The sequence below is a fragment of the Elephas maximus genome, chromosome 7 (assembly GCF_024166365.1).
Source record: "Elephas maximus indicus isolate mEleMax1 chromosome 7, mEleMax1 primary haplotype, whole genome shotgun sequence".
Classification (NCBI taxonomy): Eukaryota; Metazoa; Chordata; class Mammalia; order Proboscidea; family Elephantidae; genus Elephas; species Elephas maximus.
In genome coordinates this window covers 82,205,792-82,228,553 of record NC_064825.1, presented here as the reverse complement: position 1 = coordinate 82,228,553, position 22,762 = coordinate 82,205,792, and the positions used below count along the sequence as shown (strand labels likewise).

The 22,762-nt window shown below is 36.2% G+C and overlaps 1 protein-coding gene across 1 annotated transcript in view; it reads left to right on the top strand.

Annotated features, from left to right (window-relative positions):
* The window catches only part of LGR4 (leucine rich repeat containing G protein-coupled receptor 4), a 115,245-nt gene extending 93,038 nt beyond the window's left edge, over positions 1 to 22,207 (top strand). Inside the window, exons 5-18 of the mRNA XM_049890757.1 lie at positions 2,276 to 2,491; positions 3,345 to 3,416; positions 5,194 to 5,262; positions 6,158 to 6,229; positions 6,412 to 6,483; positions 6,996 to 7,064; positions 8,608 to 8,679; positions 10,124 to 10,189; positions 11,866 to 11,937; positions 13,822 to 13,893; positions 14,189 to 14,314; positions 15,153 to 15,268; positions 15,524 to 15,607; positions 19,187 to 22,207. Coding sequence (XP_049746714.1) covers positions 2,276 to 2,491; positions 3,345 to 3,416; positions 5,194 to 5,262; positions 6,158 to 6,229; positions 6,412 to 6,483; positions 6,996 to 7,064; positions 8,608 to 8,679; positions 10,124 to 10,189; positions 11,866 to 11,937; positions 13,822 to 13,893; positions 14,189 to 14,314; positions 15,153 to 15,268; positions 15,524 to 15,607; positions 19,187 to 20,454 — 2,446 coding nt within the window. The 3' untranslated portion in view covers positions 20,455 to 22,207. The remainder of the gene's footprint in view (positions 1 to 2,275; positions 2,492 to 3,344; positions 3,417 to 5,193; positions 5,263 to 6,157; positions 6,230 to 6,411; positions 6,484 to 6,995; positions 7,065 to 8,607; positions 8,680 to 10,123; positions 10,190 to 11,865; positions 11,938 to 13,821; positions 13,894 to 14,188; positions 14,315 to 15,152; positions 15,269 to 15,523; positions 15,608 to 19,186) is intronic.
* Positions 22,208 to 22,762: the final 555 nt, after the last annotated feature.

Genomic DNA, 22,762 nt, shown 5'->3' with positions numbered 1-22,762 from the left:
TTTTTTTTTTATCTACTACCTAAAGCAAATTTCCTAAACAGTTCTGTGATTAATGCTTTGACAGCCTGTTATACAGAGGATTCCTGTGTCTTCTTAGAGCTGGGCTTTAGAAAGCCCAAGGAAAAAACAACTCTACAAATGTTTGTTTTCAGGCAGATTTTTAAGGCTCATTTTCCTAAGCTCTCCCTGTTAGTGCGCTTTCACTTAACTACGTCGGAAAGAAAGCCTCAGTCAAACACCCACAAGGATCAATGGGTTTGATTTTTGGTTTCAGTCAGCCTCAAGAAGTCCCTGCATGGGTGCAGATGGTTAATGTGCTCAGCTGCTAACCAAAAGGCTGGCAATTCAAGTCCACCCAGAGGTTCCTCTGAAGACAGGCCAGGCAGTCTACTTCTGAAAAATCAGCCATTGAAAACCCTATGGAGCATAGTTCTACTCTGACTCATATGGGGTCACCATGAGTCAGATAGAATTGACTCAAGGGCAACTGGTTTTTTAAAATCTGACTCAGGAAGTAGAATCTATTTGAGGTTTGCCATAGCTAGCTAAACTGGAGCCCTGGTGTTAGGCTCCAGTTTAGCTATGGCAAACCTCAAATAGATTCTGCTTCCTGAGGCAGCCATGGTGGCACAGTGGCTTAAAAGTTGGGCTGCTAACCAAAAGGTCTGAGTTCACATCCTCCAGTCACTCCTTGGAAACCCTATGGGGCAGTTCTACTGTTCCCATAGGGTCACTATGAGTTGGATTTGACTCAATGGCAATGGGTTTGGTTTTTTTTCTTTTAACTTTTTCATAGTTAACTAGGAGCTGGGGCCCAATCTTGCCTGGAATAGAAAGGGAAGATTATGTCTGGAACTAAATTTCAAGTACGCTAGGGGACCAGAGGTAGTAAATATTTGAAACAGGGCTTTGAACCATTCCTTTCTCGAAAGAAAGAACCAGTTCAAATCCTTGATTTGAAATTACAAAAACCGCTCTAAAAGAAAGACTTTCTTGAAAGCTTCCAAACTCTATTTCTGAAAAATTATTCTGTCATTTTGACTTTTCACCAGTTCTTTGTATTCCCTAATTTTTAGCAAGAAGTCCAAGCCTGTAAGGTATGAACTTACGTGGTAAAGAGATATGAACAGTGGATTTATGAGGAAAGTTGTGATTTGCTCTCTTAATACTAGGTTGTCTCTGTGTTGAAAAGTGATTATTCCAATGATTACACCTGATCATGCCAACAATAACACTTAAAACCAAAACACCAAAGCCATTGCCATCGAGTCATAGCGACCCTACAGGACAGAGCAGAGCTGCCCCATAGGGTTTCCAAGGCTTTAAATCTTTACAGAAGGAGACTGCCACATCGTTCTCCCACAGAGCAGCTGATAGTTTGAACTGCCACACCTTTGGTTAGCAGCTGAGTGCTTAACCACTGTACCACCAGGGCTCCTCAATTACATTTAGGACTTAGTTTTCCAAATTTTCAGATGGTGACTTAATTTTAAGTGTGAATTAACCTATTAGTAAAAAAAATGTCTTTAATTCAAAATTTTTTGGGAAAATTAAACTTGAAAGTCATAACATTGATTAGAGTATCAGTTTGATTTTTCCTATAGACAATTTGACCTTTCCCTAGTAACGGTTAATTTTGGCAAACTTAAACTTCACAGTGCTAGGAGGAGAAAGGTTGCTTTGCCATTACCCTACAGCTATATTTTTAACTTGCCTGGTGGTAATAAGGATAGTTGAAAATCTATTGAAATGGTTTGTTGCTTAAATTTTTTTTGTGAATATTTTCTAAATTTTTTCTTATCCTTTGGTACCAAATCAGAGTGCGATTAAATTTAATATCAAATATTAGTTATAAAACTGGAAGTAAAGTAGCTTATTTGTTCAGCTTAGTTTCTTTAGTTATTCTGTATTTTTGGTAGGTATAATTCTGCTACATAAAATTCAAGCCTGAGCTTTGTGAGAGTTCTTTTCCTTTTTAAAAATGTCTTTCTGTTATAAAGTTACTTACTAACTAAAGTTACTTGAAGGATTCAGATTTGGGTAAATCCCTTTGTTGTGAAGGAAAGAACTGACTTTGTCATACACTGATCTTGGAAAAGTTATTAGATTTTATTAGAACCTCCAGTGAAAGTAAAGAAATAAGGTATGACATGGCCCTAGTAATTTTTACAACTCCCTTTTTTTTTTTTTCAGAGCTTTGAGAATTATGTGACTGGGATCAACTCATCCCACTAGAACTTGTTACTGAACGTGGTTGTTTCTGTGTCTCTGTCAGGCGCTTAGATGCCAACCATATTACCTCAGTCCCCAAGGACAGTTTCGAGGGGCTTGTTCAGTTGCGGCATCTGTGGCTAGATGACAACAGTTTGACGGAGGTGCCTGTCCATCCCCTCAGCAATCTGCCAACTCTGCAGGCATTGACCTTGGCTCTCAACAAAATCTCAAGCATCCCTGATTTTGCTTTTACCAACCTTTCAAGTCTGGTGGTTCTGTAAGTATCCACCCCTATTAATACCATATTTTTGTGTTTATTTGGGAGAGAAAACAGGTTTATTGTGATGAATTATCATGAAAGTATCTCATTGCTCACCGTCTGGAATCATTAGTGTTTAGGGGAATTGGTGTTTTTGAAGATCAAATTATGCTGACTTTTTAAAATACAAAATAAGACAATTAAAAAAAATAATAATCCGATTTTAACTTTTGAATCTTTCTGTGATAAATGATCATTTATAATCATGAAATGAAGTTGGATCATTCAGCAAACACTTATACTATTTTTGTTGTGTGCCAACAATGTGTTCTATGTTAAAAGAAACTAAATCATTTTGAGATCCTCACAGAAAATATGTTCCAGGGGTAGTTCATGTTTTTACCAACTTTTCTGTTCAAAGAATATATGATCCTCTGTGTTGTGAATCTTTCACAACGTGAACTGATGAAATGCCTTCCCTTTTATAACCCCTCACTGGTGAAAGCTGGCTGTCTTCCTCCGTATCATTCCCCACCTCCGTAGGAGAGCTCATCAAAGTTTTGCTTCATATGATGAAGAGCTAAACATAACTTTTATTTTGATACGGGTAAATAAAAAATAATCTTCAATGTGTGTACAGTTTTCCCATTAGAGAAATTTTCCTTTTTATCGGTGTTCTATGTTCAATGAATTCTAGTCTGTGCACTGTATATCAAGAGATAACTGTCCAATGCTATTTGTTTTCTGTAGTTAAGTGTTGGAATGTTTATCTACACCATTCCTTTAAGCCATACCACTTCAGACATATAAAACAATGATAATAGTTGCTATTGGGAGGTGTAAAAGTTATTTCCTGCTTTTTTTTCTGTAGGCATCTTCATAACAATAAAATTAAAAGCCTGGGTCAACACTGTTTTCATGGACTAGATAACCTGGAGACCTTGTAAGTGTATTCATGTTTTGGGTAGTCAGATTGTGATGTTGACAGTGAATTCTGTTTTTCATTGCTGAAAAAACAAAAAAAATGTGTGTGTATATATATATATATATGTATATATATATATATATGTCTTGAATTCAGCTCATTATTAATTTGCTTTAATACATGACTAAATTCTTGCCATCACATAACTCAGAAACAGTAATCTAAGTTGATGGTAAAAAATGGTGTGCAAGTGTGAATTTTATGTTTCTTTAAAAAAATACATGTTAAAAGCAGCTCAGTATGTGAAGATTTAATGTATCATAGTTTTGGAACTTTGAAGCTTATAAATTGAATTCTGGATAAAATTCCACACTCATCTCTCTTAGAAGAAAAATAGTGTTGTTTTTTGTTCTTTTTAATTTTGTTTTGTTATTTTCCCCATGACCTTGATTGTCTTGCTAATTGAATACTATATCTGCTTTCCTATGTTTAAATGCAACAAATTAAGGTTTTCCATTATTGTTTATGATGCTTTTGTTGTTGCTTCCACTGACTAAAGTGTTAGGGGTTTCTGGCTGTTTTAGTTATACATTGCGCCACATTATGAATAACAGACAGTGCAGCTGCGTGTAATCGAGAGTAGGATCTTTATTTTTGTTGTTTTAGTTTACATTAGTTGCCTTTATTTGAACATCTACAATATTTGTTATTGCGTTGTAGTAAATGATCCATAAAATGTCTCAGTTTAGTCAGATAGGTGATTAAAACCTGATTTGAATGCTTAGTGTTTGTAGTATTTTGTTTAACTGAATTTTCTGGTTAACGGTCAGTGAATGAGAAGACATAAACTCTTTAGGAGTCTATTAAGCCGTTTTCCTGTCTTGAGCAATTAAAGGACAGTGAACATCGATGGATATTTGAAAGTTGAAGCTCTTAAGAGTTCCATACTTAATTCAACTTTCCCAAGTGTGTAAATACTAGTGTAACAGACGGAAGACTGAATGGGCCTCCTAATCCTAGGCCATGTATACCATTCCAGTTATATGAAAATTAAATCTCTTGTTCCCAGTTAAACTTTTCAATTACTACATTTTGCTTTTATGTAGAAAGGAAAACAAAATAGGTCTCTAAGGAGGTGGGCTTTTAAGTTTCATTCATTTTGAAGTCAGCCATATGCCAACATGCTCTTTAGGTTAAGAGAAATTAAAATTTAAACACTCAGAATTAAGACTCATGAATTCAGTTCTGTATGACTCATCTCTTCCTAATAATTAGAACACTTTCAGCAATTTGTTACCAGCACAAGGCCAGTAGTTGTTCTGGTTCACCATAGTCCTTCTCCTTGTTGATCCTCATGTCAGGTCATCATACTGATGGTAGGGCTTGGGTTGGCTGCCTCTGTCAGGAAGCCACTCTAAACACCAAGTGGAAACCTCAGTTTCATGGTGTCTTCATTTATAAATGGATATTCAATAAATTATATTCTGTGAATTTCCTGAGAAATGCCATTCAGATGATTTGTTTATCTAATGCATCAATAATATATGATTCTGAGAGTTCTTTGAACTTGTAAATTGCTGGTCTAAAAACATTGAAGTATCTTTTTTTATTATTCAGTATTCTGGGGAAAAGTGTAATTCGATAAAATTCCACAGGGTTTTTATGGTAATATAGTTGGTAAAGAAAGGTAACCAACTGGAGAATGTGGATTTTTAAAAATACATCTGTACCAAAATGCCTTACAAGTTGTGATCAATTCAGTATTCTTGGATATTTTCACTTCTTTTTTTCCTAGGGACTTGAATTATAATAATTTGGGGGAATTTCCTCAGGCTATTAAAGCCCTTCCTAGCCTAAAAGAGCTGTGAGTATTGCTTTGTTCTCTTTATGCCTTAATACCCATATAGCTTACCATTCAGTGTGTCTACCATGATATTCTAGAACATCTTTATTCTATTATATAGATCCATAACACACACACATAAACATACACGTAATCATACAAATTGGATTGTGTTAGCTGGCGTGGACAATTTTTTGAGCATAGAGCATTGTATAGGGCTAGATATTGGTATCAGAAAAAGGTATAATGTATGGTGTCTGCCTTTAAGGAGCTTGTAGTCTTAGTCCTACTGAGGAGGCTGATCACATGAGACAGATAGTTTGGAGGTGGAAAAAAGTGCAGAGTGAGTAGGATTAGGAAATCATTCCAGAAAATGGGCTCGTTAAGGCTTGGGGTCATTGGAAAAGGTATCCATAAAGAGGAGGAATTTGGGCTTGAAAGAACAGAAAAATTTAAATAAATGAAAGGAATGAGGGAGAGTTTTGGATGTTAAGATTCGTCACAAGCAGAGGTAAGAATAACGTATATGGCAAAACGGGGATCACGTATGGTGAGTTGTCAGCTGATATTCTAAGACACATTGCTTAAAGACTAAATGCAGGCAACAGTGAGAGATTTGGGGGTGAACACCTCGTTCCCTGCAGTTTAAAGTTCTTTGATGATAAAACAACACAGAAATGTTTATGAAGGCTCTGACAGATAACTAGGATAAGTAGCAGGTTTGAAAAGAAATTAGATGTGGTCCTGAAAAATATGAGTTGGAATTAAAAGCTCATGTTCCGCGCACTTTAAAAAATTTCCCTGTAGTCACTATCAGTTGTGTTTTATGTAATACTTAACAGCAGTAGATACATGGGTTTTAACTAATTTCACAAGGAGGTATGCATTTCAAAGTATTTTTTTCCTATCTTCTTAGGGGATTTCATAGTAATTCTATTTCTGTTATCCCTGATGGAGCATTTAGTGGGAATCCACTCTTAAGAACTATGTAAGTATTTTTGAAAGTTTCTTTTACTGTGTTATCATCTAAAGCTATGTCTGTACAATGCCAAACATCTGGATGGAAAATAAAAATTCAGGCTTTTAGATATATGGCCTTTGTGTACATAGATTTAATATTGGATTTCTTGTGAGCATAAAAAAAATTTATGTTTTTTGTTATTTTCACAGACATTTGTATGATAATCCTCTGTCTTTTGTGGGGAACTCAGCATTTTACAATTTATCTGATCTGCATTCCATGTAAGTATTATGAAAATTAAAAAGCAAACTTGAATATTTAAATGATCATTTTAATGGAAAAACAAGGATTTATTATGGTAGCTTCAGAAAATAAAATCTTTTTTCTTTGGGGTAAATCCAAAGGATGCCTCTGAAATTTGTAATGATATAGGTTTATGTGAACACTTGGCCAAATTATCAAACTTTTGTGCTTATTCAAGAGAAAAAATTAATTTTATTTTGAGTTACTATAATGCTCTAATTTTAAATTATAAACCAAAAAAACCAAACCCAGTGCCGTTGAGTCGATTGCGACTCATAGTGACCCCATAGGACAGAGTAGAACTTCCCCATAGAGTTTCCAAGGAGCACCTGGTGGATTCGAACTGCCGACCCTTTGGTTAGCAGCCATAGCACTTAACCACTACACCACCAGGGTTTCCAATTTTAAACTATATATGAGATAAATGAAAATGTTATCCTCTATGAAAACTCTGTTTTACATTAATTTTCTCTCTCCCAATTTCTTTCAGAGTCATTCGGGGTGCAAGCATGGTACAGTGGTTCCCCAATCTGACTGGAACTGTTCATTTGGAGAGCCTGTAAGTGTGACCCTTTGAAGAGGGGCTGTGTAACATGACACTGCTAGCCCACAGTGTGACAGTGCTTTTCTGTGGTGACATGGCTTTATGCTTTTTCTTCCAATCTCCCCTACGTGATCATCGTCATGAATGTCACGCACAGAGATGGAGATATAGAGCTTGCAGTTAGTCCCCTCAGGTAGAACACAGCCTAGTTTGTAGAGGTGACATCTGAAAAGGTCACTGAAAATATAAGGCAGTGACTGAGTGCCAAATGAAAGGCAGTGCTTTAGGAATTCAGAAATGGGAGTGATTGCTATAGGCTATTAGAGAAGGTTTCATGGAGGAGGTAGAATGTTTCAAAATTGAATGCTATCAGGTTTCCCAGAGCTGCGTATTTTATTTAGAAAGGCAAGATTTCATAAAAATGGGAATACCAAAAGTATACTCAGGGATGGCATACAGATGATCAAATCCAGCTAGAATTGCATGTTTATACTGATATAGTACATGGTATGTAGAAATTTGAAAAATTGGGATTAGATTTTAAAATGGCAAACCTGAATATCTGGTTATGGCAAAGTTTCCCACCGGGTTGCCTGTGAATCAATTACCGGTGTATCCAAGATTTTGATTACCTCAACTCTCCAAATAGCTAGGTGGTACCTAAGGTGGCTCAGGTCCCCAGCCACAGTACGCTATATAAGTATTATAATTGCCATGTGCGCCAAGTTGTAAGAAAACAGAAAAATTGATAGCACTGAGCTAAGGAGTTTTACCTTGACTTTTAAGGCAGTTTGGAAGTGTTGAGAATGTTTGAATAGGCAATATGAGGAAGGAAAGGAAAAGAGAGACTAGAAATGGGTCAAATGGTGAGCAGGCCATGGGAATAGTCCACTTGGCCAAATGAACACATGTAACCGTGAGCCTTCCATGCCTTCAATCCGTCACTGGAGTTGCATGTTCCGTCTGGGATTCCTCCATGCCTCTCTGCATCCTTTCACCACTCATCTGCGTAGTAGCAGTAAAAATGGACAGAATGGGTCAGATATATTAGATATTAGAGGAAGAAAGAACAGGAATTGGGAACTGACCACAGATGAGAGCATAGAAAGGAGGAAAATAAGAGAAAATTTTAATAGGTTAACTGAAAAAAATAGAAATAAATTTTTAAAAAGGTAAAAATAGAGTTCGGGGGCAGGGTGCTACTCTAGTTTCAAACGTTTTAAGTGTGAGGAGGTGACAGAACTTGCAGATGATTGTGTGCAGGCGATGACTGTGAATTGGTGTTTTTCTGTTGGTCCGTGTGGGAAATCCAGCCCATTGTTTGGACAATAATGATATCCTGTTTCACACGTTTTTCTACATTACTGTGAAGATGGTATCTGTACGGAGGGTTAGATCATCTTCCGACATGCCTAACTTTAGGGAGTAATGAAGCAATTGGGTGCATAAACTCTAGTCCATGTGAAAATATATCACATTTATTTTTCAACATCAGAATAACATTTTGTTTAACCATCTTGACTTGAGTCATTTCTCACATGAACAATGTTTTCCACAGGACCCTGACCGGTACTAAGATAAGCAGCATACCCAATAATTTGTGCCAAGAACAAAAGATGCTTAGGACTTTGTAAGTTGGATTCTTCTTCTCTTCTCCTCATATTTTTCTTTTATATATTTCATACATGTTGAGTTTTATTTTTAATTAACTAATTTCATAGGGTGATTTTAACTTATTATTTGTTCCCTTCATGGAAATGAGTAGCAGTTTTAGTAGTTGACAGGGTATGTAATGTGCATTTGAATTTGATTTTAGGGTTATGTATATATCACACATCTGGTGACATTACTTTGAACAAAGTAAAACCAAGCTGGCTCTTCACTGATTTTTTTTCCTTAGCCTAATTCCTTGTCTCTATTCTAGTTCTTCCAGGGGCCTTAGCTAACCAGATTCTGCTCTCTCATCTATAACCTAAGCAGAGCCCAAATCTTTCTTGAATCAGGAACCAACTGATCATGCTGTTTTCCACAAACTTTAAGATGACCCAGAAATTATAAATAAATAAATAAGTTATTGCCATGGAGTCGATTCCAACTCATAGCGACCTATAGGACAGAGTAGAACTGGCCCATAGGGTTTCCGAGGAGCAGCTAGTAGATTTGAACTGTCTACCTTTGGTTAGGAGTCAAACTGAGCTCTTAACTGCTGTGCCCCCAGGGCTAAATAAATAAATAGACGAGGTAAAAATGTCACAAGAATAAACAAGTTACTAAAGTTGTTAAGTTTTCAGCAGAGGGAGATGTTAACGAAATAAGTGACTGATTGATTAAGCAAGTAGTTAAATGGTGTAATAGGATATCAAACTTCAACATGATGATTACCCTTGAGAAAAATTGCAGTGGGGTTGGCTGAGAGTTAATTAGTTTTAATATTTGATTTCATAGAAATAATTAAAAAGAATGTGAATGTGCATACCCTGCCTCTTATAGCTTTTTAATTAAAGAACATCACAGAAATTATTTATGGCACAAACAATATCATGAAAGTATACATTTTTAAAACTATCCATAACTTTACACTTAAACATGATTTTCATAATTTATTTTTATATATTTAAGTTATGTATTTTATCTTTATATTGTCTATACTCAATGTTATGTGCTGGAAGTTTACAAATACTTATACTAAGCCTACAAATAATAAGGATGTAATGCTTGGTAAAGTTGAGGGTCTGGGAAAGAGGAAGACCCATAACAAGGTGGATTGACACAGTAGCTGCAGCAGTGGGCTCAAACTTAGCAACGATTGTGAGGATGGCACAGAACTGGGCTGTGTTTTGTTCTGTTGTACGTAGGGTAATTGTGAGTTGGAACCGACTCGACAGCACCTAACAACAATAAGCCTATTGTATCACTGAGGAGTTCCAGAAGCTAAGTCTTAGAAAAAAAGTAGTTAGTTTTCATGTTCAGTTATATCTCTTTATCATTCTTCTTTCATTGCTGCTAAGTATAGCTCTTTTAATATAGTGTTCTCATAACATAAAATTAATTTGCTAATTTCCCATCATTTTAAGGGACTTGTCTTACAACAATATAAAAGACCTTCCAAGTTTTAATGGATGCCACGCTCTGGAAGAAATGTAGGTTGGTCTTTGATTTACTTTTTTAGGTGTGGTGTATTATTAGTTTGTTGAGCATTTCTTTTTTAAAATAAATAGCTTTATTATTAAGAAATTAGAAGTTCATGTAATCAGATGTTTCTATGAATAAAATGTCAAATTGTACTGGATATGTTCGTGCAAACAGGGTTTATTAGACACCTATGTATTAGGCATTCTATGAGATGCAATGGGGGTGGGGGTGGGGGGGTTGTGGAGGTTGGTGTGTACAACAAAAACTTGTCCTAACTGTTGAGGGAAACCAGACATGGATACCAGTAGCCACATGTATACCTATGTCATTCTGCTCTGATGGAAGTTGGTGGGGAGGTGGGAGGGAGGGAAGCATTTAATTCTCCCAGGTTTGATCCCATTCTTTCTATAGTTGCCATGGTTGTGCTTCTTGGATTTTTACTCAATCTATCATCTCTCTCACTTCTGAGGTTGGTTGATAAGGAATTTAGATGGTGTACCAGTTAACTCCTACTATAACTTGTGATGAAATACCATTTAGTGTCTCATTTTATAGATGGGTAAACCATGGTTTTATTTTTTTTTCCTCTAAATTTTACTTATTTTGTTGTTGTGAGAATATACACAACAAAACATAAATCAACAATTTCTACATGTATGATTTAGTGACATCGATTACATTCTTCCAGTTGTGCAGCCATTCTTACTCTCCTTTTCTGAGTTGTTCCTCTCTCATTAACGTAAACTCACTGCCCCCTAAGGTTTTTGTCTAATTTTTAGAGTTGCTGTTGTCACTTTGATCCCATATAGATAGCTCTTAAAAGAGCATAATGCTCAAGGCAGACCTTTTTTACAAGTTAAGCTAAACTGTTGTTTGGTTTTAAGAATACTTTGGGGGATATTTTTGGTTTAATGTTTAAAGATTATCTCAGGGCAATAGTTTCAGGGGTACCTCTACCCTCCATGGCTCCAGAAAGCCTGGAGTCCATGAGAAATTGAATTCTGTTCTGCTTTTTCTCTCTTTCGATCAGGATTCTTCCATGAAATCTTTGATCAAAATGTTAAGTAATGGTAGCCAGGCACCATCCAGTTCTTCTGGTCTCATGGCAAAGGAAGCAGTTGTTCATGGAGGAAATTAGCCACACATTCTACCTCCTCCTCCTATTCCTGACATTCTTTCCTCCTCTGTCAGTCTAGGTGAATACAGACCAATTGTTGTGCCTTGGATGGCCACTTGCAAACTTTTAAGACCTCAGGAACTATGCAACAAACTAGGAGATATAACAGAAGCACTAAAAATATTATTTGGCCAGTTAACTGGGATGTCCCATGAAACCATGACTCTGAACCTCCAAACCAAGGAACCAAATCCCAGGAGGTGTTTGGCTGTACATAAGCAGCTTCAGCAGCCACTCTTTTTTTTTTGTCATTTTTTGAATATCTGTGTACAACTTAGTGACAGCAATTGTAATAATCAGCTGTGCAACCCTACCCTTAATCAGTGTGATTTATCCATCATTATTAACCCTCCTTTTTCCCTTCCCTCCTGCCAGTTCTCTTTACTTTTAACCAGATCAATTAATGTTACATATGAATGGGTATTTAAAGTTAGAAAATGTTTAAGAAATTTTATTTTTTAAATAGAAAATACTTTTTTCTCGCCTCTTTTCCTTTCCTTTTTTTAGTTCTTTGCAACGTAATCAGATCCATCAAATAAAGGAAGGTACTTTTCAAGACCTGATTTTCCTAAGGATTCTGTAAGTTTGTCTATGATTATCAAAGACATAAAATTGTTGTCAAGCTATAAATAATATACTATTACAGTTTCCATGTTAACACATAGACTTAAAGATATGATTTATTTTATATAAATATTGTTTAAACTTTATCACATGGTACTTTATGAGTAATCTACTTTTGGAATTTTTACCTTAGCTAATTGATGGTGTTGTGCTTTGGCGAGTAAAACGTGTAAGAGAGATAGCTTGTTTGTTTTCAAGTTGTAATAGTGTGGTTTACCATCCATTAGGAGTTGAAACTATAGCTAGGGGGCTAAAACTAGCCTCCGACCTGTTTCTGTAACTTAAGTTTTATTGGAATGCGGCCATGCCGTTTTAAGTACTGTCTAAAGCTGCTTATTTTTTTTTAAAGCTGCTTTCGCTATACAGTGGTATAGTTGAGTAGTTTCAGTAGAACCCATATGACCAACAAAGCCCAAAGTATTTACTATCTTGTCCTCTACAGGAAAAGTTTGCTGACCCCTGCACCAGGATATCTGTCATTACAAATATAACCAATATGTAGTAGACGCACTCATTTAAAAATTTATTTCTATTTGAGTACGCATTTGTACCATGCACTCTGTTAAGCTCTTGGGAATGTAGAGATGACTAAGACAGGCCTAAAGGTGCCCTAGTGGTAGATTGGTTAAGTGGTCCGCTGCTAACTGAAAGATCAGCACTTGGAACCCACCAGCTGCTCCACAGGAATGAGATGTGGCAGTCTGCTTCAGTAAAGATTACAGCCTTGGAAGCCCTATGGGGCAGTTCTACTTTGTCCCATAGTGTCACCGTGAGTCAGAATTGACTTAACGGCAACAGGATGGATGGAAGACCGACCATGTCACTGCGTTCATAGAACTTTAGTGTGGAAAACACAGATAAACTAAATAAGTGAACTTTTTTTTAAATACGAAAAAATTTGAAAAATGGAAGTAAAATAAAGTTACATATATCGAATCCTGATTTCTAGTAGATCCTAGTTAAGAAATAAAGCATGCATTCTACTAGGAAATCTTGTATTGGTAGTTTGGCTTGCTAGATTTTTCCTTGCTGCTGACAGGCTTGCTGTGGGCCTCGGAGGTCATGTGGGAAGGGGACTGGCTCCTAGCTGCCATCACTTCTAGAGCACTGATAAGTGACAACAATGAAAAGCTGGCCTTTTTATAATTCGTAACCAAATTTTTGAGTTTTCCTGTTATCTGGGAGATGTGTCATGAAATGAATTTATCTAATCTTTAAATTTCTACTAAGGCCCAATTTAAGTGTGGTTGGAGATTATTTCTCTGTTTTATCAATCCTGTAATATCAGAATTACTCAGTGGTGTTTCTCAATATAGAGTGTGCCTCTCCTACTGATATGATTTTTATTTCCTGCTTGGGAAAGAATGATATCTGAAGCCCTTCTGGAATGCTCTTGTTTGCATATTGATTGTTTGTCTTCCCTCAGGGCCTTATCACTAACCTTTGAGAAGGCAAATAATATGAAGCCTGTTTTTATTTTCAGCTTTGTCATGAGCTGGGCTTTTCCTCACCTACTTAATAATACAATATCAAGGGTTATGTCGTATCTTTTATATTTTTTTGAACTGTTACCAGAATGATAAAATCGAGAAAATTGACAACTATTTTTAAACAGATGCTGGTTAGAATTACTACTACATGGAACACGTTCTAAGAACTAGATTGTTGTGAAGGAGGCATTCAAAATAATCCGAAAAAAATGTTGTTGGACAAGACTGAAAATCTTTGTTATCTTATCAGGGGTATTGTATGACTACCTCAGATTCTAAAGTGTAGTTGAAGTAACTGACTTGTGAGTGTTTATTTGAAAAGATTAACCTGTTATTCTAAAAATTGCAGAGATCTGAGTAGAAACCGGATCCACGAAATTCACAGCGGAGCTTTTGCCAAACTTGGGTCAATAACTAACCTGTAAGTAGATGATTTTATGCAGTAATAACATGAACGCAGTGAATAGCGCTACAGAAACTTGTGATTTAACGCTGTCTTATGAAAATATTTTTCTGTATAGTTGTTCCTTTGTATACATGCTAAGCTGCATTGATGTGTTAACAGCTTCTATGATGGCAAAATGAATGCGAGATCTGTCATCTCAGCACAACTAAACCTCATCTTAGCGCACTTTTATTTCTGACATTGATAAATCTACAGATGCTTTTATGTGGTTTGTATCTTAAGAGTTAACAAAGTTTCATATACATTTTAGAGACTTAAGTTTCAATGAATTAACTTCATTTCCTACGGAAGGCCTGAACGGGCTAAATCAACTGAAGCTTGCAGGCAACTTTAAGCTGAAAGAAGCTTTAGCAGCAAAAGATTTTGTGAATCTCAGGTGTGTTTTTGTTTAATTTTTCTCTTTTGTTGAATATGTCGTAAGCTTCTAAATTATAGGGTGTCCAGATTTTTGATGTGGTTTCTATCTGTTCTGGGAGTCTATAATTTATTTTCCACATCAGTTCTTACGAATTCGGTCAAAAACAGAATTTGACCATTGTGCCATAGCTTTGAGAATATGAACTGGAGCCATTGATGCTATCAAAAAGATGATACAGCAGAAAGTTTTCTATGCACTGGACTTCCATTAGCAACAAGAAGGCAGAAACCATGTAAGTGGGAACCTACAAAAAATTGATAGTTGCTATAATACTTAAAAAAGAAACTAGAGTTATAGGGGAAACCTTATTAATATAGTAGAGAAAGGGCTTGAAAGTATTATTGTGGAAGAAAAGAGTAAATATTTTCACTACATTTATGTGAGCAAGGTAAATTCATTTAATGGTTAAAAAGTCATAGGACCTGGGGGCATTAATTTTAAATGAAGCTACCAGTTTCAAATAATAAATTGGGGGTCATTCATTTGTAAAAGGAGCCTGATAAAATCTTAATGTAAATTGCAATATTGCTATTAGAATTTTAATGCAGTTTGATTTACAGTCACTCTTGAGCATCTTTTATATAAAGGGAGAAACTGTGGTATCCTATGACACCGGAGCTCTTTTTACAGATGAGGAAAGCGAGGCCCAGAGAGAATGAGTGACCAGCCAAAAGCATGTGAGAGTCAGGTCTTTCTGGCTCCTAGGCTGGAGGTTTCAAAGATTAAAATGCTTTTTAAAAACAAAAGCACGCCTTTGAAGTTACTGTTGAATGTAGATTTTACATTTTTTTCCCAGGTCTTTATCTGTACCATATGCTTATCAGTGTTGTGCATTTTGGGGTTGTGACTCTTATGCAAATTCAAACACAGAAGATAGCAGCCTCCAAGACCACAGTGTGGCCAAGGATAAAGGCAAGTGTGTGGACTTTTTTTAAAACAGAGCACTCTTTAAGGCACCCATCAGTTTCTACTATAGTAATCCTTTTGCGAAGGATCAGTATGAAATCTGTGAAGAAGATGGAATTTTCTGTGTTACTGGTATCTACTGTGTTATCAAGCCTCGTCAAGCTAAATTTACTTCATATACATGAGAGAAAATTACAGAAAAATATGGTTATTTTGAATTGCATAGTATTTTCATTAAACATCCTTTATGTTATCTATCAGGTACTGCTGATGCAGCAGGTGTTACAAGCAGTGCTGAAAATGAAGAACATAGTCAAATAATTATCCACTGTACACCCTCAACAGGTACGCCCAACCCGTTTTGCTGCACTTTAAACCAACATTAGGCAAAAAGGCATCTAAGACATTTGGGGATTAGATGTGATTTCTATGATAGGTTTCGGATGATTAAATGATCTCTTAAAACCTTTTGACTCAAAATGTGGTCTGTGGGCCAGCAGCTTAGGCATCCCTTTGTAGACTCTCAGGCTACCAAATAAGAATCTGAGTGTTAACAAGCTACCCAGGTGAGGGTTCCAGTGCATTAAAATTTGCGAAGCACTGTCTTATACTCCTTTAACTTTAGGACTATTCTATAAGTTACAGGTCTATAAAATTTTTAGTTTTATCCACTCTTCCCCCCTCCACAACCCCTTTTTTTAAATGCAAGTTCGCCTTTCCTCTTCTCTCTAATTTACTTCATTGATGACTAGTAGACTTGGGAAAGTTACTGAGCTGAAGCCACATATTTGGTCGTGTTGTAATGACATATTCTTTCTAATGTACCAGAAAAAATAGATTTAGAATTTTACTGTAGAAGAAAATATGAAATATTTTGGCTAAACTGTGTGCTGTAAAGTTAGATTCCTTTGTTAGTATAATGTCACAGGATGATCTGGACATTAATTTCATGCACAGTATTATAATTATTATGGGTTCATTAATGATTACTGCTGAATTGTGAGCTCCTAAAATTTTTTTTTTTTTAATGGAACCTATAGGAAACCCTGGTGGCTCAGTGATTAAGTGCTCGGGCTGCTAACCAAAGGGCCAGCAGTTCAAATCTGCCAGGTGCTCCTTGAAAACCCTATGGGGCAGCTCTACTCTGCCCTATAGGGTCGCTATGAGTCAGAATCGACTCGACAGCACTGGGTTTGGTTTTGGCTTAATGGAACATATATATATATATATATTTTTGTAATTAATACTTCGCACAGTACCTTGTAGAGTATAAGCCTAAGGCTACCACATGGCTGAAGTGAATTGCCAAGCATCATTTATGTCATTTATTTTATTGTGTGTTAGTCTCTATATCAATTGTTGGAGGTTAAGGGGTGCCAAGGACTCACTTCCCCCTCTGGGATTCATGTGTTGAATAATGTGCATAAAGAATTGACAGCCAAATGAGAAAGGAACAGTTTTATTAAAGGTGAGGCTAGACCTGAACACAGAGTGATTCTGTTTCTTCCATGCTGAACCTAACTAAGCCTTGGGTCAACCAGGGCAAAAATTGGTCTGAGTTCATCTCTTTCCCAAGGCTGTAGCAGGGATGAGCTACAGTCCCGCCGCTCAGACTCAGGTCAGTATACTGGCCTGAATCCACCCAGAGACACCATGCTTAATGCTGAAGCAGGAAGTATAGGACAGCCCTAGACTTTCTCTTAGGACTGGGAGGAGGGGGCAGGCTTCCAAAGACAGAGATTGGGTGGAGCTGGCTCTCTAGGCTTTTAAGGCAAAGTAACTCCACCTACTAATGAAACACTCCCCAAAGGGTGCCTTGTTCTAGGTTAGATGAAGGAATACTTCCTTGAAGGATGAGTTAAGATGCAGAAATAAAACTTTCTCTCTTACTGCTTCCCTGAGGGAGGGATTAAAAAAAAAAAAAAAAAAGACAAAGTCTCTTGAAGACAAAAAGGACAAACATGTATGAAATGTCTATAGTAGGCAGATTCATAGAGGCAGAAAGTAGACTAGAGATTAACAGGGAAAACACTGGTGGCTTAGTGGTTAAGTGCTAGCAGCTGCTAACCAAAAGGTCAGCAGTTCAAATCCACCAGGCGCCCCTTGGAAACCCTATGGGGCAGTTCTACTCTGTCCTTCAGGGTTGCTGTGAGTTGGAATTGACTCTACCACAATGGGTTTGGTTTGTTTGTTTGTTTCCGTTGGGGAAGAGGGGATTGCTTAATGGGTACAGTGTATGTTTGCGGGGGATGAAAAACTTTCGGAAAAAGTGATGATGGTTGTACAACATTGTGAATGTAATTAATTCGACTGAAATGTACACTTAAAAATGGTTAAAATGGAAAATTTTATGTATTTTACCACTGTAAAGTAAAAAGTGAAGTGTTATCTGGAAATCAGATATAAATGGCGCGAGCTGGCCCTTTTAGGACTCTGTATATCTCAAGGCCTGAAAGGCTTTGTCTGGTATATCAAATTCCATGACAGTTCAGAAAAATAAATCAGAACGTGTCTTTTAGACAATTGTAAAACATAGTTTTCTTGTGCTTTGTCGTCAAAATTTTTTCTTTAAAAATTTTTCTTTAGTAATTTTTAAATAAAATACTTGTCATTTGTGATATAACTAATATATCAAAGTCAGTTACTAGAATCCACAATTCAGGCCTATTAAATTAGCTATTGCAATCTTAGTTTAAGTTATACAGATTTTTATTGGACATAGCTTTGTTTGAGTAGTTAACATTATTGTGTGAGTTCTTAGGTGTATGATCTTACTGGATATCCTTGGTCTAAAGTTTAATCAAACACTTTGAAATCTCAACTTTTCTGGCTGGAAAATGGAGATATTTATACTTATCTTATCCTGCCTTATCAGATTGCCTTTGAATCATAGAATTGTGTGTAAGCACACACACACACACGCACACATACACATATATAATTATTACGAAGTATACTTTGGGATTAGGAAGGAAGAAGAAAAAGAGAACTAATATTTACTGAAGTCCACCTGTGGGCCCAGTAACCTGCTTAGGTACCTAGGCAGGTAATTAAAAGTAATTAGGTATACAATTTTACTTAAGCTTCACCACTCTATGAAACAGGCATTATTCACAAATGAGAAAATGCTGCAGGTGTTTTAAGTTGCTTTCTCAAAGTCATAGTAGCAAGTTGTTGTTAGTTGCCATCGAGTTGGCATGCACAACAAAATGAAATGTTGCCCAGTCCTGCACCATCTTCATGATGGTTGGTATGCTCTAGTCTATTGTGGCCGCTGAGTATTTTGAGTGCCTGGCAACCTAGGGGGTTCGTCTTCCAGCACTATATCCAAAAATATTCTATTGTGATCCATAGGGTTTTTATTGGCTGATTTTCAGAGGTAGATCTCCAAGTTTTTCCTCCTAGCCTGTCTTAGTCTGGAAGCTCCACTGAAACCTATCCACCATGGATGACCCTGCTGGTATTTGAAATATCAGTAGCATACCTTCCAGCATCATAGCAACATGCAGCAGCAAGCCACCACAGTACAACAAACAGACAGGTGATAGAGTAGCAGGTTGTTAATCTTAAATCCGACCCTAGTTTCTCTGATTCCAAAGTCTCTATTCCTACAGTGTATCAAGTACCTTCTCTGTACTAGATACTGTGTATTATATATTAGGTATAAGAGAAAGTGAAAAAAATAAAAAAATAAAATCACTGTATGGCCTTACCGAATGTTTAATAAGATAAATTAGAGTCATTTATTTTTTAAAATACCTAGTCCATGACTATAGCATCTCAGAAGTAGTGATCTCTTTCAATTTGCTAGAAGGTTTAATTATTTTAGATTTATCTCTCAGTTTCTTCATCAGGCTACATCATTATGAAATACGGTATTTTCCTAATTATCTTTTATTTCTCTCTGTCTTTTTTTCATTTTAGGTGCTTTTAAGCCCTGTGAATATTTACTTGGAAGCTGGATGATTCGTCTTACTGTGTGGTTCATTTTCTTGGTCGCACTGTTTTTCAACCTACTTGTCATTTTAACAACGTTTGCATCTTGTACATCGCTACCTTCATCCAAGTTGTTCATAGGCTTGATCTCCGTGTCTAACTTATTCATGGGAGTCTATACCGGCATCTTGACTTTCCTGGATGCTGTGTCCTGGAGCAGATTCGCTGACTTTGGCATTTGGTGGGAGACTGGCAGTGGCTGCAAAGTTGCTGGGTTTCTGGCAGTTTTCTCCTCAGAAAGTGCCATATTTTTATTAACGTTAGCAGCCATTGAAAGAAGCTTATCTGTAATGAAAAATGGGAAAAGCAGTCACCCCAGACAATTCCGGGGTGCTGCCCTTTTTGCTTTCCTGGGTGCTGCAGTAGCAGGCTGTTTCCCCCTTTTCCATAGAGGGGAATATTCCGCGTCACCCTTGTGTTTGCCGTTTCCCACAGGGGAAACACCGTCCTTGGGATTTACTGTAACCTTAGTGCTTTTAAACTCCTTAGCATTTTTATTAATGGCCATTATCTACACTAAACTTTACTGCAACTTGGAAAAAGAGGACCTGTCAGAGAACTCACAGTCTAGCATGATTAAGCATGTTGCTTGGCTAATATTCACCAATTGCATCTTTTTCTGCCCTGTTGCATTTTTCTCATTTGCACCATTGATCACTGCAATCTCTATCAGCCCTGAAATAATGAAGTCTGTTACTCTGATATTTTTCCCATTGCCTGCCTGCCTGAATCCAGTCCTGTATGTTTTCTTCAACCCAAAGTTTAAAGAAGACTGGAAGTTACTGAAGCGACGTATTACCAAGAAAAATGGATCGGTTTCCATTTCCATCAGTAGCCAAGGTGGTTGTGTGGAACAAGATTTCTACTATGACTGTGGCATGTACTCACACTTGCAGGGGAACCTGACTGTGTGTGACTGCTGTGAATCGTTTCTTTTGACAAAGCCAATATCATGCAAACACTTAATAAAATCACACAGCTGCCCTGCATTGGCAGTGGCCTCTTGTCAAAGGGCAGATGGCTATTGGTCTGACTGTGGCACGCAGTCTGCCCACTCTGATTATGCAGATGAAGAAGATTCCTTTGTCTCGGACAGTTCCGACCAGGTGCAGGCCTGTGGACGAGCCTGCTTCTATCAGAGTCGAGGATTCCCTTTGGTGCGCTATGCTTATAACCTACCTAGAGTTAAAGACTGAATTAATGTGTCTGTAGCTGTTTCCCTCACCAACCAAAATCACAGTGTTTTTAGAGTGAACCTTATTCTGATCTTTCATGTGGAAAGCACTTCTGTAATCACTACCTGGGGTCACTTAGAAGAAGGGGATGGTGGTAGTATATGTCTCAAATGACACATTTTCAAAGAACAGGTGCCTAAATTATAAACTAGTAAAAAAAAAAAAAATATATCCAAGCAATGTGTGGTTTATTTGAAACAAATTTTTAACTTGAAAAGGATTTTAGGTAGAGTAGCAATATAACGTTAGCATTCTCTGATCCATAAGGAGCAAATTTATACCTATTGCTGAACTAAGCACAAAATAAAGAACAGCTGTTAATATCTTTTTTAAAATTATTTTGAAATGTGATTTTTATATACCTGAAGAAAAACTCTTGCTAATTTTAACGTTTTTTAGTATATTATCACTACTTAACAATTTTTAGTATATTAATCTCAGGACAACTTACTGCAGGGCCAAAAAAGGGATTATCTCCCAGGTAGAACTGTGAGAGTATACATAGGCATTACTTTATTGTATTTTCTGTTTCCACCTTTGACATGATAGAATCATAAGTTTTGTTTAAGTGATTTACAAATCGAAAACCTTAAGGTGTTTTTAAAGCAATATTAACAGCTGTTAGTTGAAAACAAAATACCAGAACATTTGTTTTCAGTCATTAAACATTGCTTGGGTGCAATCACAGTCCCTTTTTTCCCTCAGTGTTTTGTGATCATACTACTAGGAAAAAGTGAAGGGCTAATTGTTGTGGAGGTTTGGTAGATTTGGCTAAACTGCCAATTAGTATGGGGTTTTTCATAGTATCTGAAGGATTTGATGGCTCCGTGTAATGTTCCCATTAATAAACATCACCTAATATCATTGGAAGAATTTTCCAGCTTTGTTGGTATGATATCTATTTATAGCTTGAATTAAATAGAAAATAGACTGTAGTAAATAATTACATTTAATTGGAAACCATTGGGAGTAATTATGAAAGCATTTACACTTACTTCTTAGTTGGAGTTTCCTGAACCTGTGCTATTACATGGGCACGTCCATGCATTTTCCCTTTACTGTGATTACAAAAGAGCCTGTTCAACAGCTCAGATACTGAACTTTGGTGAGATAAGACAAATATGTCATTAAGAAAAACAAAAAAAATAGGAATAAAGCTTAGTCCTATGTTTTTAAAAAATAAAATTTTACTTGATTCTGGTGTATGGGCTTTTGGCATGTCACTATGGAGTCTTAAAGTTAAAACGTTCAATATGTCTTTTGAACAATATGCTAAATCAGTAATAAACCCACTGCCACGTTAGTTATTCTGGATATACTAAAAAACGTTAAGCTAGATTGCAGTTTAATAATTAAACTGTATATACTGTGCATATAATGAATTTTTATCTTATGTAAATTATTTTTAGAACACAAGTTGGGAAATGTGGCTTCTGTTCATTTCGTTTAATTAAAGCTACCTCCTAAACTATAGTGGCTGCCAGTAGCAGAATGTTAAATTGTGGTTTATATACTTTTTTGCCTTGTAAATAGTCTTGGTTGTACATTGTCAGTGTAATAAAAATGGAATCTTTGTATATCAAAATCATGTAGTTTGTACAAAATATGGGAGGGATTTATTTACAGTCTGTTGTAATTTTGTAAGGCCAACTATTCACAAGTTTTAAAAACTGCTATCATGTTTGTATATTTACACATCTGATAAATATTAAATCATAACTTGGTAAAAATACTCCAGTGAAAAGTTTTTTTTTTTTTTCCAAAATTCAGGTTCCTAAAAGCTGGTTATTTCATTCATTTAAAAAATAGAATAGCAGATATATAAAATATTTGGTAAACTATAAATATGATGTGTAATATTGCACTAAGTGTTTGAAATTATCAAAGTTTCTAGAAAGCAAATCTGTTTTGCCTTAGTTTTACAACTAGGTACATTAATGAATTTATTTAGTGCTAAAGTAAGAAAATTAAAGTAGAATTACTAATAGTTTCCATAACAAAGTGAAAAGTATTCAAAGTTATATTGGAAGTAACCATTAAAAAACACTGTTTTGATGCTTAAAAACCTATACATATTTAAGAACGTTTTGCTGAAATTTACAAGGTTTTGTCCTACCTTAAGTCTGAACCATTCCTGTGAAAAACAAATTGTGAAATTTAAGAGAATACCATCAATTAGTTCTTTTATTAAAAGCTAATAATCAAAAAATCTGCATGATACCACATGTACTCTGTTGCTCACAATACCTCAGTATTCATGATCCCAAAG